Here is a 17,864-nt window from a genome sequence, read left to right as displayed (position 1 = left end):
CCTGGCTAACAGGCCACAATTATTTGAAGATTTCAACCAGAAGAAATTAAACACTTTTCTAACTGTTAATGCACAAAATATAATACACGTAATGGATAACTGAGATCTGGGGTACTCATCTTTTCTGCAAAGACAAACAAATAGGGACTCAAAAAATAACATGGGCTAAAACATATCAAATAGCCCTCACAGAATGGATTATAACCTTTCAGACCACTTACACATAGCTAAAATAGTCCTTTTGATGTAAAGTATGTGAGGCGCACCTATTATAATTTGCATCCTAAAACTGAATGCACCATGCAGAAAGTAAACATGCAGTGCCAAGCAATGTCCTTTTTGAGAGCAAAATTGCACAGTTTCTTTTTCTTGAGAGCACAATTGCACTATACTTCTTTCACAATTCACACACTATTTCATATGCATAAACTCAGTAGTAATAGCTGGTCAGAGCAATCTGCCATAAAGGAAGAATAAATGACGCTGCATTTTAATATTTCAATTCAAACTGGTTTATCACATTTATGATTTACCACTAAATCAATTGTGTTTACCTACCAATTCATTTTGCTTTCAGTTTAGATACCATATGCCTTGCCAAAACAAAGGCATCATATGTAGAAGTAGGTTAACCAGATTAAATTGCAGATAGAAGAAAGAGCCAAACGCTGAATTACTAGAATAGGAGCAAATCGGAGTCATTCCGCAACAACAATCAGCGTTGTTAGCGCCCTCACTTATTGATCCCTGTCAAGGACAACTGATACATTTGGCCAGCGATAGGAAACAGAAGGTGCTGGTTTGGCTCTTGTGAATGCCTGAAATTTGAATTGAAGATAATTAACAAGAAAGGCACAATTTGAAGAGACTTACTTGAAAGCTTCAGTTAAATATACACATGTGTAAGTAACAGTTTCAGACCTGAAGGCCAACACAGAACGAGTGCAGCTTATTGCTCTAGTGCTTCAGAGTTTTTCCATGCCAAGGGACCAATAACTTAATTTGAAGCTGAAGAGATACATTCTATGGACCAATGACTAAATTTGAAGCTGAAGAGATACATTCTATGGATAGAGAATTTTCTCCTTGTTTTGTGAACCGCTCGAAGGCACCACCATGCTTGTCGGATGGTTTCACACGCTGCCGCTTTTGTCCCAAGCGGAACGACAGCTTCTCCCTATTCTCGGGCATGCCTCTCTTGCCATTACCGTTCATCACCGTTACCACTTGCCCCGTGTCCTTCTCGTCATTCGCTGCCTCCTGGCAGCGAACGCGCAACCGTTCCTCCCACCCCTCGGGGAAGCAGGGCAGCCACTGTGGAACGTGGCTCAGCGGCGGCTCCCTCCCCGCCGCAGCGAAGCTCTCCCACCCGTCGCCGGAGCCACAGCCCGAATCCCTCCTCGGCAGGGGCTTCGCGAACGGGACCTCCCTCACCGCGGCGACGAACTGGGCGAGCTCCGCGAGCGCGCCGGAACAGAGCAACGGCCGCGTGGGGTCGGACGCGCCGGGGAAGCCGCCGAGCGCATGGTCCTCGAGCGCGAGGACGGCGTCGGCGACGTTGGGCTCCGTGCGTCCGCGGGCCTCGGCGAAGGCTGCGGCGGCGCGGCCCAGGGACGCGATATAGCGGCCGGCGATGTCGGAGAGGGCGCGGAGCGCGGCAGGCTCCGCGGCTGAGTAGCCGGAGGCCCGGAGGATCTGCGCGGTGGAGACGGTGGAGACTGCGGCCTGTAGGTGGCGTGGGACGGCACGGGGGTGCTTCGCCGGAGTTCCCATACATGGCGGCGACGGTGAGGAAAGGGCCTAAAACCCTAGCGGTCAGATCCTTACAATCGAGGGTTTTATGCCATGTTTTCGGTTTGTGTTTTCTTATAATAAAGCGGGTCTTTGTTTCTATTTTGTCGACGGGATTTTTTCGAGTTGTTGGAGGACAGGGGTTAGCACAAATCCGCTGGTCCTGGAGAAGGAGAAGGAAAACAGGCTTCTCCTTTCCATCTTTTGCCACCAATCTTGTAGTTGGATTTTATGGCCTACTTCCTCTATCCTAAAATATAACTTTTTTAACTATTTTTAATAAAATAAAAGAGACTATAATAGATGTATGTACTTCTCATATTAACTTTCCATAATTATTAAAATCTGATTCTATTCCTCATAATTAAAAAGTGGACTCTTAGTTCCCTTATATATAAAAATATGGCTAGTACTGAATCAAGTATTTCTATTTAGTAAATATTATCTTTTTGTTCATCGAATCTCTTATATTTCAGGATAAGTTTCAAATGTCAGATTATGCTATATTACAGACCGAGTAATTTATTTTATAACATATGCATTTTGGTAAGCTAGCTTTTTAGTCAATCTTCTAGTTAGAACAAAGGCCTGAAATACAGGTAAGTTTAAGAGATTTGGCACACAATTAGTTTGGTACTAAAAAAATAGCTAGATAAGTTTTTTTTTATTTTGTTGATAACAAACTAAATGCTAACCTTAATTGTCTTACCATAATATTGGCTTATTTTTATATTGGTGTACTCATATTTTCGCTTGCTCTGAGATTGGCATGGCAAATGCTAGTCTTCTGCTAATCAGGCTCAAAAAAACGCTGCGACCACCTCTTCCGTGCGTCCGTGGGCTGCAATTTACTGATTCTCTTTTTGGGCCCTTCTTTTCTTCTTCTCTTGGGCCAACAAGAATAGAACATTGTTTTTTCGGGAATATAAACTCTGGCGTGGATCTGTGGTGCACAAGACTGTCTCTAACGATGAGACCTAAATCCAATACCCATTCTCCGATCTAGGTGATATACAGTAGAAAGACTCCTGTACCTAAAATGGAGATTCTCCAACAGGCCACGCAAATTAGCCCTCTTCTTCCTCTTCCTCGGTCTGTTCACCGCCCACCCATCTCCACACCCCCGGCGCCTGCGTGGTGGCGAGCCCCATGTCGAAGACGGAGCAGCCGGCCCTGGCGAGCCCCGCGAAGAGCGCCGCGCCGAGCCGCGGGCCCGACAGCCGCGGGTTGCGCCGACGGACACCCGCAGCTGCTAGGGCTCCTGCAACTCGCCTCGGAGCCGGATCTCCTCGCGCAGCCACTCCCTGAAGCTCTCGGCGATGACCTCGACCGCCAGCGGCGTCAGGTCCACGGCACGGCCTTTCTCGCCCTCCAACGCCACGCATCCGGCTGCTCGCCGCGCCAGCGGCTCCCCGCAGCAGCCCTGCCTGGCCGCGTCGGCCGCGGACCTGCCTGGAAGCGCTGGCGACTCCCCGCCTCGGGCTCGCCTCGCCGAGCCGGCCGCGCCCCGTCGCGAGCCGCGCCTCGCCGCGGGCCCACCGCAACGGCGCCAAACGTTTGCGTCGTCTCCCTCGCGATACGCTTATTTGCCTTCCGATTGGGCTGTTACGCAAAATGCGTCCTGTGCTTGCGTGTTCCGTTGGAGCTCGGTTTTTGCTACCCAAACTACTGTGCAGCACCAATTTTGCATTTTGGTGGCATCGTTGGAGACAGTCTAAGAGCGCATTGTTTTTTGGGCGGCAAGGAAGTGCTCATCAAATTCGTGGCTCAAGCAATACACACCTAGGTCCAGTTTAGTTCTAGAAAATTTTGCAAAATTTTTCAAGATTCTCCATCACATCAAATCTTTGAACACATGCATGAAGCATTAAATATAGATAAAAAATAAAACTAATTACACAGTTTAGCCGAAATTCACGAGACGAATCTTTTAAACCTAATTAGTCCATGATTGGACACTAATCGCCAAATAACAACGAAAAATGCTACAGTAGCATTTTTCAAAAAAAATTCGCCATCTAAACACAGCCCTACTCTTATGTCGTGCTTCAAGGAGGATATCGCAGACTTTTTGGCGGCTGCTTGGGCTCGGCCCTCTCCAAGATATGGCGCTCGCCTGGATGGGACAGAGGTCCAAGCGCATTGGGTCTGGTGAGGCCCCGTTCGGCTTGCTGAAACTTGGATGAAACTAGCTGAAAAAAATTGTTCCGGCTAAATTATTGTGAGAGAAAACATTGTTCCTACTGGAAAAAAAAACAAGTCGAATAAGCCGATTTTTTGGTGAGCCGAACGGGGCCGTACATCTGTTTGGAGCACGGACTGGCTGCCAAAAGAAAGCATTGGGTCCGGTGAAACTACATCTATTTGGAGCATGGACTGGCTGCCAAAAGAAAGCATCGCCGACCAGTTCCCAGCTCAGCACCGCTTCCTCAGTTGATCGACCACACGTCGGCAACCTGGGATACAGCAAAGCTTCATAAGTTTTTTACGCAAACTGATAGGGTGGCTATAATGTATATATACCTTTGTGTAATCGACGACAACCTGATTTTTGGGCTTGGCATCATGACAGGAAGGGGATCTTCGTGGTACATTTGGTCTACAGAATGTTAATCACAAGACGTGTGTTGACGGAGAACGTCGAAAGGTCAAATAGGAGAGAGGAAGAAAATGAGTCATCTTCTTTGTGACAAGTCCAGGTTCCTTCAAAGATAAGAGTCTTCCTCTGGTGTCTGGCACAGCACTTGTTGCCATCAGCCGACGCACTTCGGCACCGGAACATGGCAAACCACAACACTTGTGCGTTTGTGTTATGCGGTGCTCTGGACTCTTGGTGGCACTCTTTGTTGAGTGCAATATGGCATGATGTGTGGGGGGCGCTAGAGCGTGAAAAAATTATTGAACATCTGAGTGAGATAAAGGAGGAAACGCCACGGCATGGGTGGCCACATTGATCAAGTTAGTGTCTCATGGCGATCTTGTTTGTGTGGTGGTGACGATGTGGGCTATTTGGTACGCAAGAAGGAAAGCTATATATGAGAATATTTTTGGAAAAAGTCTACATAACCCTTAACTATTTATGGTGGACCACTTCACCCCCAAACTATAAAATCAGATTTTCTATTCCTAAACTTTTCAAAACCGGCCAAATAACCCCTTCAAGCGGTTTTGGACATTGGTTTGCTACAGTGACAGTGGTTTTGTCTTTTTTATTTATTTTCGCTGAATCTTTGAAAAAATCATAGTAAATCATAGAAAAATCATAAAATAGAAAATCTAATTTTGTTAGACTCCACATGAGTAGATCTACACAGTGAACATATAATATAATATGCTTTAGTATTTTGTTATAGATTTAGATCTATGCTTTTCTATAATTAATTGAAATAATTCATAGTTGTAGCTTTTTATGGTCCAGTGTTGTGAAATTGTTATGATGGGCTAATTATTGTATGCTTGAACTGTAGTAAAAATTTCATACTCATTGGATCATATATAACTTAGTTATAGATTTATTTAGGTTTATGCTCGTTAAATCTATGCTTTATCTATAACTAAGTTATACATGATCCAATGAGTATAAAATTTTTACTATACTTCAAGCATACAATAATTAGTCTACCATAAAAATTTCACCACAATTGGATCATAGAAGCTGCGGCTATGAATTATTCCATTTAATTATAGAAAAATATAGATCTAAAGCTACAACAAAAACTTTGTACTAAAGCATACCATATTATATGTTCATTGTGTAGATCTACTCATGTAGAGTGCAACAAAATTGGATTTTCTATTTTATGATTTTTTTATGATTTACTATGATTTTTCAAATATTCAGCGGAAATAAATAAAAAAAGATAAAGATAAAACCACCGTCACTGTAACTAAACCACCGTCCAAAACCGCTTAGGGGTTATTTGACCGGTTTTGGAAAGTTCACGGGATAAAAAATCCGGTTTTATAGTTTGGGGGGAGTGAAATAGTCCACTCTAAATAGTTAGGGTTATATAGACTTTTTCCGAATATTTTTCAAAGCCCCCTATCGACACATAGTTTTAAACAACTATGTGGCTGATTTACTAGCGTCTAAACCGCCTTAGGTGATGAAGATGACAGTCCAGACTAAGGCTATCCGCACTCGTTCACCTCTATTTTCATCTCTTAAAAGGAATATTCTATCTTAGTCATCGAGATTCTCTACTCTATATCTATTTCTCCCGCACCCGTGTTATCTCTATCCCATACTCTATACACACTATTCCATATTTTATTTCCCTCCCTCCCCAACTCTCTCTCTCTCTCTTTCTCTCGCTCGCTCGCTACAGTGCATTTAGCGTGTACACAGTAGTCCTCTGGGAATCGCGTCCGCTACGCGCGCGCGGCCGCTATCGCATGCGCAGGTGCGTTTGCAGGTGGGTTTGGCGGTAGCGGTGCGGATAGCCTAAGAGACCGAAGTGGCTCACGCGCTCCAATGGGTTGTATGAAAATCAATGTTGATACAACAATCTCCAGGAACATGGGTAGAGCGTCTGTAGCAGTTGTTGCGCGATCAGGTAAAAAAATCTTGGGAGCTTCAGGTGTGGTACTGGATGGTATTACTGATGCTGAAACAGCTAAGGCGATTGCATGCAGGGAAGGATTAACGTTGGCCTCTAATCTAACATTGCAGTCCTTCCGGTTAGCTTCAGACAGTGCTAATATTATTAGGAGTCTCGGAGAAGAAGGCATGGGTCCGTATGGCCAAGTTGTGTATGAAGGAGGTTAGGGATAGGGCTCGTGATTTTATTTATGTTGATTTTGCTCATGAGAGTAGGAATTCGAATGTTGACGCTCATAATCTATAGGAGAAAGTAACAAATGGTATCGTAACATGTAATAGTTGCTTATTAGTGTTAGGTGGTTCATGGTCTAGAAGTATACTTAGGCCCCATTTGGTAGAGCTTCATCGGATTCAGCTTCTCTGACATATGCACTGTTTATGCACTCTTCACATAAGCTTTTTTTCTCTCTCCTCTCTTCTTCTCTCACAGAGCTGGTGAAGTCAGGTGAACCTTATTGCAGGATAAATTCTAAATGCTAGAAGTGCACTTTTTTGGATGGAGAGAGCACTTGCAATGTAAGAGCATCTCCAAAAGTTTCCCAAACCTACTTCCAATCTAAACTTTTTGGCAACATTGAAAAAAAATGCTATCCAACAACTCCCTATCTCAACTCCCAATCTTCTCGCACTTGGAAAAAAAAATGACCTCGTCACACGGATAAATATGCGCGGTATCAATCGCGCTAATCTGAAGGTGCAAGAACGTGCGGAAAAATAAAAAGTAGGACATGACTCATGAAGTCATGATGCAAATGTACAAGAGAGAAAGAAAGTATACAAGTGGCTGGGACGATTTAAAAATAGTTTGAGAATCCTGATGTAAAATTAACTTTTATCTTCCAAGAGCGAGAATTTAGAAACTGCTGAAGAAAGCCAATAAATATACTCCTAATTTTTTTAGTCACTCAAAAAAAACTTATTAATTTATCAAGTGATTTTTTTTAGAAATTATTGAAGATGCTGTGAGACCGCTGATGTCGCAGTTCTAAAGACATGAGCCGTTGCGCCCATGCTTGCGTGAGCCGACTGTGGATCAATCTACTATGTTGACACATTCTATGTGATAATCTCCTACAACTAAAAAGAACAAAGTGTGGGCACTTTTTGTACGACATTTGTTTTGGGTTTGCCTCTCTGCCCGTGCGATACCGCGGCTCCCGTCCACGCGCAAGTCGCTCTAAAAACGGAAAGCCGCAATCACCGCACCCCCACCCCCCAACCCACCCCCTATACGATGGATCCATCCCCACCCCACCTCGACGCCGTCGTCCTCGCTGATCCCAGACCCCGCTGTATCCCACGGGCCACCGCCGCACGTGCCGCTCCCCATCTCCATCCCCGCACCACTATCGCCGTCTCCCCTCGCGCGCTTCCACGCTCGCGCCACCGTCGGCGGGTCGGCACGGCTGAGGTGGAGGCGCTTGCCGTAGGTGGGAGCTCCGAGAAGGCCAGCAAGTCCAACGCGAGCGAGGCAAGCCACCAGGGCGAGGGCGTCGGCCACTAGGCGAGGCAAGGGCGCCTTCCAGGCCGCCATCAGCCACCCAAGCGAGGGCGACGCCAGGCCACCGACCACCAGGCGATGGAGCGCCTCTGCCTCAGATCCAACCCCCACTGATGCGAAGGCACAGGAGCTAGGGTTTCAATCATTCGTGAGAAAGAGAGCGAAAAACGGCGACGGAGCATGGGAGCCCCTGTGGGCATGCGGCCACACCCTGGCGACGCGCGGGAGGGCGCGTGACCACACCCGGCAACGCACGTGACGGGGAGCGTGGTGTGGGCTCAGAGCGCGGCGGCCGCCATCCTCGCCATCGCGGACGCCATCCCCGCCGCCGCGGCTCTCCATCCCTACTGTGTGATCTAGATCCAGGTCCGTTCTCTCTCCCTCCCTCCCCGTAGCTCCTAAATCCGTCCGCTTGGGGTGTAGTTGATTTCTCCATGGACGAAAATCTAATCCAATCTGTCGGTTTTCTATTCATTCATTTTGCTTCTGATTTGTTGCCTTGGTGGCTTAGAGTTAATTAATTGTTGCTTCCGTATAAAGAATATGCTTGGATGGATGGAGCCTGATTGGATTGTGCGGAACTGCGGGTGCTTGGGTGGCGTGGAATCAAATACATATATGGATGAATTGAAAGGCAGAGCACGGCAGATTGGAGCTGGCCTTGGCGCATAAGCACTAGAAAGAGTCACTGTGAAATTACAGGTAAAAGGTATTGGAGAAATTAATTTTATTTTAAACCCATTTAGATCACCTGGAGATCAACTTACTATTTTTAATTGGCACCTTTGCAGGTTCTTTTAACTAATGCAGTTGCATGTGGGAGACATAACATTGCAGAATTAGTTTGTTAGAAACTGCGAGCACTATGCATAGATGTATTTAAAGAAAATATATTTAACTTTGTTTTTTCAACCATTCCTGTTTTCATTCTGATACTTCCTTGAAGCCTACGAACTTAGGAATGACCAATTAGTTCGAAGGTAAGGTCTAAACTGTAAGAAGCACTTTGCATTTTCAATGTACCTTGATCCAATTTGGTTAAAATATTGTGTTACTCAATTTTTGTTAGCACGGGCAATTTATGTTACTCAATTTTTAAAATTCTGGAGAACTAAGAAAGCAAGGGAAAATTATATGTGGTTCTAATTAAATGAATGTTTATGTAGACTTTTTATTTTATGTAAGTTTCAGTCAGGCCATATTATCTTATCAATTACTATTTTGATGTGCACTGATCTTTTTTCATAGAGATTAATCAGACATAGGTATCTATAATGGTAGCATACTTTTTTTGAAAAATTTTGCCAGTGTGATCTCAGCTTCTTAAATTCTTAATCAGACATAGTACTGTTTTAGTTTTGAATATAGTATTGTCAAGGAATTTTACTGTCTTCATAGCTTCCTGAAATAAAACCATAAAATGTTAAGGTCTTTCAGAGCTATGCAATTATATTTCTAACTGATATGCTTATTATTGAAGTTAGCTGATGCGTGATGCCAGCTGCTTACACTAGATATCTACTAATACGCTACAAGAGTGCAATGTGCAGTAGGAGAACTATGATCCAAACACAAGGCACTGCTCGTATGGATTGGTATATGGACTAACTAAATATTTGAATAATTTTCTACATCACTGATCTTCTAATTGTTCTCTTTTTTGTGTCTCTTTTACACACTGAATATTAGTACAGGATGCATACCTAATAATGCTCGCTTTGGCATCAAATGAACTTCACTTTTCGATTTTGCATAAAGTCTATTAATCCATCCTCGGTGTCAACTCCTGGATTCATCCATACTATGATGGTTTTTGGCAAACCACATTTATTTAACTGCATTTAGCAAGCAACAATGTATTGATGTTAAATGTAGTTGCAGAATTTTGTAAATGTTGAGTTTAGGATACTCCTTTTGTTAACTTGAACAAGTGTGAACCGTTCAAAAATGTAGATTCCTCAAGAAAATATAGAGGATGGTTCCCACGAGTAACTGGAACAACTCCTAGGGACAGTCTCCCAAGAAACCTTATCAGGTTTATTCATCTGAGATGATAACAGGGTCTTTCTATTTTTGAATTTTTTATAACACCACCTTCTTGCAGTTTTTGATCGTAATATGGGTTCAAAGGGAGTACCTGGAGCTTGATTTGAGGATACCAAACCCAGTTGTCAAAATAGATATCGAGAAGCTTATAAATGATTTCATATTTATTTGTTTCTTAATAGGAAATGACTTCATTCTAGATATTCCTGTTGCTACCAAAAACTCATAGATAATTTCATATTTATGTTTTGATGTACTTCTGTTGCTACCAAAATAGTTAAAAGACAGATATGCTGCATATCTTAAAGTTTCAGGGTTGGAAAAGTTTCTTAAGATATCGAGAAGCTTCAGACCTGATTCATCTTTTTATGTTTTAGTCATTCTTAGGTACATGGAACCCGTTGAAAATCATGGTTGCCGCACACTATTTAAAGACTTGACAAACCAGATCAACGAAGGTAACTACTGGTCCTTTTATATATAATATCAATGCTTTGTAATGTAAGTAAATGGTATTAATTAGTCTTTTTGACTTTTAAAAGTCTACATCACCTTCTTTTTTTATACAATAAAAAGAGGCTAGAGCGCACAGATAATGTACTATTTACACACATGCAAGGAACATAAATAAATTATATGACCCTAAAATACAGCGCCACCACTGCAGAAAATTTCCCTTACATGTCGATTGCCTTTTTAGGCAACTTAAAAATCTACTTCTTACTATGGCAAGAAAATTTCTTTTGAGGGATTTTACATGTCGATTGCCTTTTTAGCAGTTTATTAATATTCCCTTGTGAGCTATGGAGCATATGTTTCATTCTTCATAATACCGTGTGTATCTTCTTAACAGGTGCCTGGATGGAGTGGACTGTCAAACACATAAGCCCACAATATTTGGTGCCCTTCCCACCTGAACAACAGGTTTTTGTTTAACTGGCTTTTGTTTCTTGATATTGCAATCAATTAGGTAATTATTTTATGTTGATTATTGGCAAGACAATTATCAAGCCAAACATAACTCACTCCTTGATTACAGTAATTAGTATTAGTTAGTTATGAGGTCAGTAAGTCATATTAGCTTATGGCCCTTCCATCTTTGCGAAAGTGCTCCACTTATGCCGCCCCTGGTTCTTAATCTTAGTTGTTTTCTGAAGGTAATGAGGATCAAAGAGTAGAACAGAGAGGGCTGGCTCTTAGATGTAACATGGAATCTATGTGCATCTTCATAAATATGTGTTTCTTATGCTGATTCTGATGGCTTTTTGTTTTTTGAAACCTGACATGGTTTCTGTAGTCTAAGGGAGGTATTCTACTTCGACATTGCTTGGTGCTTGGAAACTCCCAACAGGATTCTGTTTACACCAACATTTGGAAGGAGAGTCACAGGGACTCGAAGGCTCCTAAGATCATGTCATCAAGGAATCAATTGCGTGCAGATCGGACTTTTGAAGCGTGATACCAATCAGAGTGCACCATTATACCATCCTTAGCACCATGGTTAGCTTTATACCACTTGGAAACATACTTTGAAAAGATACCACTTGTAAAAACTTGGAAATGAAAATTATCTAGTGATTTCATTTCATCATTCAATCTTACAACTAGCATACATCACACAAGCATGGATATTTTAAATTTAGAACTTATGCCATGCAAGCACACATATGAAATGCACATTCAAATACACCATACAAGTTTATGAGCTTGCTCCCCCTACTTGTTGATCCCTTTCCTTTTATCATATATTTCCTCTTATGATAAGTTCTCCCCCTATCACTTGTATCTTTATTTCTCTTCCCCTTTGTGTTGTCTTTTCACTATCTTTGTGCACTATTTCTCTCCCTTTGTCATCAATGACCACAAAGGCTTAAAATATAGATAGGTAGGGATTATCAATGTCAGTCAATGGGGTGAGGATCATTTTTCCAAATTTGGTCCAATCTAGATCATTTGCCAAAGATATTTAACTCGGTTTGATCCAAGGATAAGCTTCTTCACACCTCCAAATAAGGGTTATCTTGTACCATGTTGAGTTAAACACTTAGAGCTCATTTTCTAGATTAAACACTAGGTTTACAAGCCCATAAACATGTCATATGCTACCACTAGATTAAGTCAAGCAAAGAAGCGATAGTGATACCATATAAACATCAAATTCATTTGATTTTCATGAATGGGCCTAATAAAATAGAGAGATGACTAGATGCACTAAACATGTCCTTAGCAAGGATGTATGTCATGCCAATCAACTTTTACCTTGAAATGCTCGAAGGAAAGACATGCCATATAAGTGGAGGTGCATCAACACATATTTGAGAAATCCAAAATGTTCAACTCATTCCTTAGCTTGCAAAACCTTTTCTCATCCAAGGGCTTGGTGAATATATCGGCAAGTTGATCTTCGGTGCCTACACTCTCAATGCAAATGTCCCCTTTTTGTTGGTGATCTCTTATGAAATGGTGGCGGACATCAATGTGCTTTGTTATTGCATGTTGAACCGGATTGTTGGTCAACTTGATTGCACTCTCATTGTCACATAGCAATGGCACTTTCTTAAACTTGATTTCAAAGTCACTCAAAGTAGCCTTCATCCAAAGTACTTGTGCACAACAACTACCGACGGATATATATTCGGCTTCGACGGTTGATAATGCAACGCTATTTTGCTTCTTTGATGACCATGAAACAAGTGATCTTCCCAATAATTGACATGTGCCCGAGGTGCTCTTCCTTTCAACCTTGCATCCCATATAATCCGAGTCGGAGTAACCAACTAGCTCAAACTTTGCTCCTTTGGGATACCACAAACCAACATTTGGTGTATGCTTCAAGTACCTCAATATTTTCTTTGTAGCCTTCAAATGACTTTCTCTTGGTGAAGCTTGAAATCTTGCACACATGCATACACTAAACATGGCATCCAACCTTGATGCGGTCACATAGAGTAGGCTTCCAATCATAGACTGATACAACTTTTGATCCACCATATTTCCACTTGCATCACTATCCAAGTTGCCATTGGTTCCCATTGGTGTACTAATGGCTTTGCTATCACTCATGCCAAACTTCTTGATCATGTCCTTGATATACTTTCCTTGACTCACAAATGTACCATTTTTCAATTTCTTGATTTGAAGACCAAAGAAGTAACTCAACTCTCCAATCATGGACATCTCAAACTCATTAGCCATCATTTTTCCAAACTCATCACAAAAGTCTTGATTAGTTGATCCAAATATGATATCATCAACATATATTTGTAATACAAATAGATCTTTTCCAATCTTCTTGATGAAAAATAGTGGTGTCAACCTTGCCCATTGTGAACCCTTTAGAGAGTAGGAAATCCCTCAATCTCTCATACCATGCTCTAGGTGCTTGCTTCAAGCCATACAAAGCTTTCTTCAACTTATATACATGGTTGGCCTTCTTGTCATCTTCAAAACCGGGAGGTTGCTCAACATATACTTCTTCATTGATATAGCCATTGAGAAATACACTCTTAACATCCATTTGATAGAGCTTGATATTGTGGGCACAAGCATAGGCTAGCAAGATTCTAATTGCTTCCAATCTAGCAACCGGGGCATATGTTTCTTCAAAGTCAAGATCTTCAACTTATGTATAGCCTTGTGCTACCAATCTTGCCTTATTCCTTACTACTATCCCATCTTGATCTTGCTTGTTTCTAAAGACCCATTTGGTTCTAATCACATTGTGTCCCTTTGGTCTTTCCACTAATTCCCATACTTGATTTCTTATGAAGTTATTCAATTCTTCATGCATAGCATTTACCCAATCAACATCCTTCAAAGCTTCATCTATCTTCTTTGGTTCAATGGATGACACAAATGAGAAATGCTCACAAAATGAAGCCAATCTTGATCTTGTTTGTACACCTCTAGAAATATCACCAATGATAGTGTCCAATGGATGATCCCTTGCAATATTGGTTGATTGGAGGATTGGAACTTGATTGCTTGCACTTGCTTGATCATTGGGTTGAGATGATGTACTAGTCACTTGATCTTGTTCATTGTCATGAGATCCACTTGCACTAACTTGATTTGTATCATCTTGCACATTTGAGTTGGAGAGCACTTGCACTTGATCATCTTCATCATCATTCACTTGCCTAGGCCTTAATTCACCAATATCCATGTTCTTCATGGCATTTGAAAGTTGAATGCCTCTAACATCTTCTATGTTTTCATTCTCTACTTGTGAACCCTTGGTTTCATCAAATTCAACATCATGAACTTCCTTAAGAGTACCACTATCCAAATTCCGTATTCTATATGCTTTGCTTGTAGTGGAATAGCCAAGTAGGAATCCTTTATCACATTTCTTGTCAAACTTGCCCAATCTAGTGCCTTTCTTCAAGAGATAGCATTTGCACCCAAAGACCCAAAAATATGCAATGTTGGGCTTTCTACCATTCAAGAGCTCATATGGTGTCTTCTCTTTCAATCGGTGACAATAGAGGCGGTTGCTACAATAGCAAGTCGTGTTGATAGCTTCGGCCCAAAAAGATTGACTCACATTGTACTCACTAAGCATAGACCTTGTCATATTAATGCGTGTTCTATTCTTCCTCTCAACAAGGCCATTCGATTGAGGTGTGTACTTGGTCGAGAATTAATGTCTAATTCCAAATTCGTCACACAACTCATCAATTCTAGTGTTCTTGAACTCACTACCATTGTCACTTCTAACTCTCTTGATGGTTGTTTCAAACTCATTGTGAATGCCCTTGATAAAAGATTTGAATATTGCAAACACATTACTTTTGTCCACTAGAAAAAATACCCATGTGTATCTACTATCTAGTGTAGTCATCCACTATCACAAAGCCATATTTGTTTCCACCGATACTAGTGTATTATGTTGGCCCAAATAAATCTATGTGCAATAACTCAAATGCTTTATCAGTGCTCATCATGCTTTTCTTAGGATGGGTGTTTCTAGCTTGTTTGCCAGCTTGACAAGAGCTACAAAGCTTATCCTTTTCAAACACAACATCTTTCAAGCCTTTAACTAAGTCATGCTTAACCAATCTATTCAATTATTTCGTTCCAACATGACCAAGCCTTCTATGCCATAACCAACCCATGCTAGACTTAGTGAGCAAACATGTGGATAATTTAGCTTTACTAGCATTGAAATCAACCAAGTATAGATTCTCATATCTAAAGCCTTTGAAGATCAAATTAGAGCCATCTATACTTATGATCTCTACATCATCTACCCCAAATATGCATTTGAATCCAAGATCACATAATTGAGCCACAGATAGCAAATTAAAGTTCAAGCTTTCTACTAGCAACACATTAGATATGCTTATGTCATTGGATATTGCAATCTTACCAAGTCCTTTGACCTTGCCTTTGCCATTATCACCAAATGTGATACTATCATAACCATCATTGCCATTAGTGTTGATTGAGTTGAATATTCTTGCATCACCGGTCATGTGTTGAGTGCACCCACTATCAAGAACCCAATGCCTTCCTCTGGCTTTGTAATTAACCTATAAAAGAAGATCAATTCTTTTTAGGTACCCAAACTTGCTTGGGTCCTTGAAGGTTAGTCACTAAGCTCTTTGGTATCCAAATAGCTTTCTTCTTTGAGCCCATCCATGGTTTACCAATGAACTTAGCCTTTACACCATTTGTACACTTAGTAAGCATATAGCATGAATCAAGCTTTATGGAGGATACATTAGCATTTTTGCTCTTGTTGTTGTATTCTTGCTCTTTATGACCCACTTGCTTGCAACTAGTGTAAAACCGACCATTATTCTTTACAAAACTAGTCTTGTGAGGAGCAAAGGCTGCCTTGCCTTTTTTGGGGGTATAGCCCAATCCCTCTTTGTAGAGAGAAGCTCTTTGGCTACCTAAGCATATAAGCAAGCGGTCCTCACCATCATAAGCCTTAGCCAAGGTGTGAGTGAGCTTATTGACCTCCTTCTTGAGGTTCTCATTCTCAACCATTAGTGAGGCATCACAAGTGAGACCATCACTACTAGATGAGGTAGAATTAGAAGTGCTACAAGAAGGGTTAGCGGGAGCAACAATGATAGGAATAGATAGTGATTCATCAATTATATCATAAGTTAAACCTATATTGCAAGTTTCAACATGCTTCTTTTTATTTTGCTCATCAAGCAAAGAGGAATGAGCCTTTTTAAGCTTTTTGTGAGCTTTGCCAAGTTTCTCATTTGCTTCCTCTAGCCTCTCATGAGATGCATTGAGCTCATCAAAGGCTTGCTTAAGGACTTTTAGTTTCTTACGCAAGCTTTTGCATTCCCTTCTCTTGATGTCAAAGTGTTCTCTAGCATCTTCTAGCATGTCAAATAATTCATCCTTAGTAGGTTCATCATCATCACTATCACTATTATGGTTATTTTCATTTTTATTTTCATCATCATGTTCTTCATCGCTTTCATCATCACTAGTTTGTACCTTAGTGGCCTTAGCCATGAAGCATGATGAAGATTCGAAGAGAGAAGGCTTCTCATTGATAGCAATGCTTGCAAATGCCTTCTTCTTGGTGGTCTTGTCATCATCACTATCATCATCATCACTTGAGGACGTATCACTATCCCAAGTGACCACATATGAACCACCCTTCTTCTTCTTGAATGCCATCTTGTCCTTCTTCTCTTTCTTTTCCTTCTTGTTCTTCTTATTGTCATCATCATTGTCGCTATTGTATGGGCATTGAGCAAGAAGATGATCTTTGCTTTCACACTTGAAGCACCTTCTTGACTCTTCTTTGTTCTTGGATGAAGACTTCTCTCTTCTAGCACGATAGCCCTTCTTCACCATGAACTTGCCAAATCTCTTCACAAAGAGAGCCATCTTCTCATCATCATCATCATCTCAAGATTCATCTTCTTCACTTGATGTTTTTTGCTTAGCTTTGCCCTTGGATGATGTGGCCTTGAATGCCACACTCTTCTTCTTCTCATCTTTCTTCTCCTTCTTTTCTTTCTTCTCATCTTCATCTCTATATGTATCATCGGTCATTATATCCCCCAATACTTGGTTTGATATTATGGTGTCCAAACCGCTTCTCACTAGAATGGTGACCAATGTATCAAATCTTGAAGGCAGACATCTCAAGAACTTATGTGAGAAGTCCTTGTCCTTCACCTCTTCTTCAAGTGCTTTGAGATCATTGATAAGCACTTAAAGCCTATGAAACATCTCTGGCACACTCTCATCCTCCTTCATCTTGAAGCTTGCAAACTTCTCCTTGAGAATGTAAGCCTTTGCACCCTTCATGGCTTGAGTGCCCTCAAATGATTCTTCCAACTTCTTCCAATCCTTCTGAGCCATCTCAACATTCTTGATTTGCTTAAATGTTCTCTCATCAATTGCATCATGAATAGCACTTAGAGCAATGTCATTGTTTTGGAGGAGTATTTCTTCGGCCACGGTGGGATTCTCTAGATCACCAATCTCAATTTTAGTGTCTACCACCTTCCACACCTTTCTATTGATTGACTTGATGTGTGTGGTCATCTTTGACTTCCAATAAGGATAATTTATGCTATCAAATTGGGGTGGCTTCTTGGTATTGTTGATTTGAGCCATTTTTATATCGAAGGTTGTTAAGCCTCAAATCATGGTGACCTCGACTCTGATATCACTTGAAAGGTCCTAATGGCTAGAGGGGTGTGAATAGCCTAATAAAAAATTTCTACAACAACACTTAACAAAATAATTATATAATTATGAGGCGAAGCAAGTGTTGCACTAGCCTACTCAAAATGCAAGCCACCTACCACTAATTCTAGTTTAGATAGTATCTATTCACACAATAGCTATGACACTACCCAATGTTATTGTGCTCTCAAAGGCTAACCTAATGAGCCACACCAACCAAGCAAGCAAGCTCTCACAACTAGCTAC

At 41.4% G+C, this 17,864-nt stretch overlaps 1 protein-coding gene and 1 long non-coding RNA gene across 2 annotated transcripts; one reads left to right on the top strand and one right to left on the bottom strand.

Annotated features, from left to right (window-relative positions):
- Nucleotides 1–686: 686 nt before the first annotated feature.
- Nucleotides 687–2,330, bottom strand: LOC136464222 (transcription initiation factor TFIID subunit 8-like). Its single transcript, XM_066463180.1, has 2 exons — nucleotides 922–2,330; nucleotides 687–818 (listed from the first exon to the last, which is right to left on the bottom strand). The coding sequence occupies exon 1, from the start codon at nucleotides 1,771–1,773 to the stop codon at nucleotides 1,024–1,026; it is 750 nt and encodes a 249-aa protein (XP_066319277.1). The 5' UTR covers nucleotides 1,774–2,330; the 3' UTR covers nucleotides 687–818; nucleotides 922–1,023.
- Nucleotides 2,331–6,487: 4,157 nt separating this feature from the next.
- On the top strand, nucleotides 6,488–11,156 carry LOC136464221 (uncharacterized). Its single transcript, XR_010761162.1, has 3 exons — nucleotides 6,488–6,910; nucleotides 8,436–10,399; nucleotides 10,795–11,156. It is a non-coding gene; the product is annotated as an uncharacterized lncRNA (long non-coding RNA).
- The last annotated feature ends 6,708 nt before the right edge of the window (nucleotides 11,157–17,864 follow it).

This window comes from Miscanthus floridulus, chromosome 7 (genome assembly GCF_019320115.1).
Source record: "Miscanthus floridulus cultivar M001 chromosome 7, ASM1932011v1, whole genome shotgun sequence".
Lineage (NCBI taxonomy): Eukaryota > Viridiplantae > Streptophyta > Magnoliopsida > Poales > Poaceae > Miscanthus > Miscanthus floridulus.
This window is presented reverse-complemented; position numbering and strand designations above follow the sequence as displayed.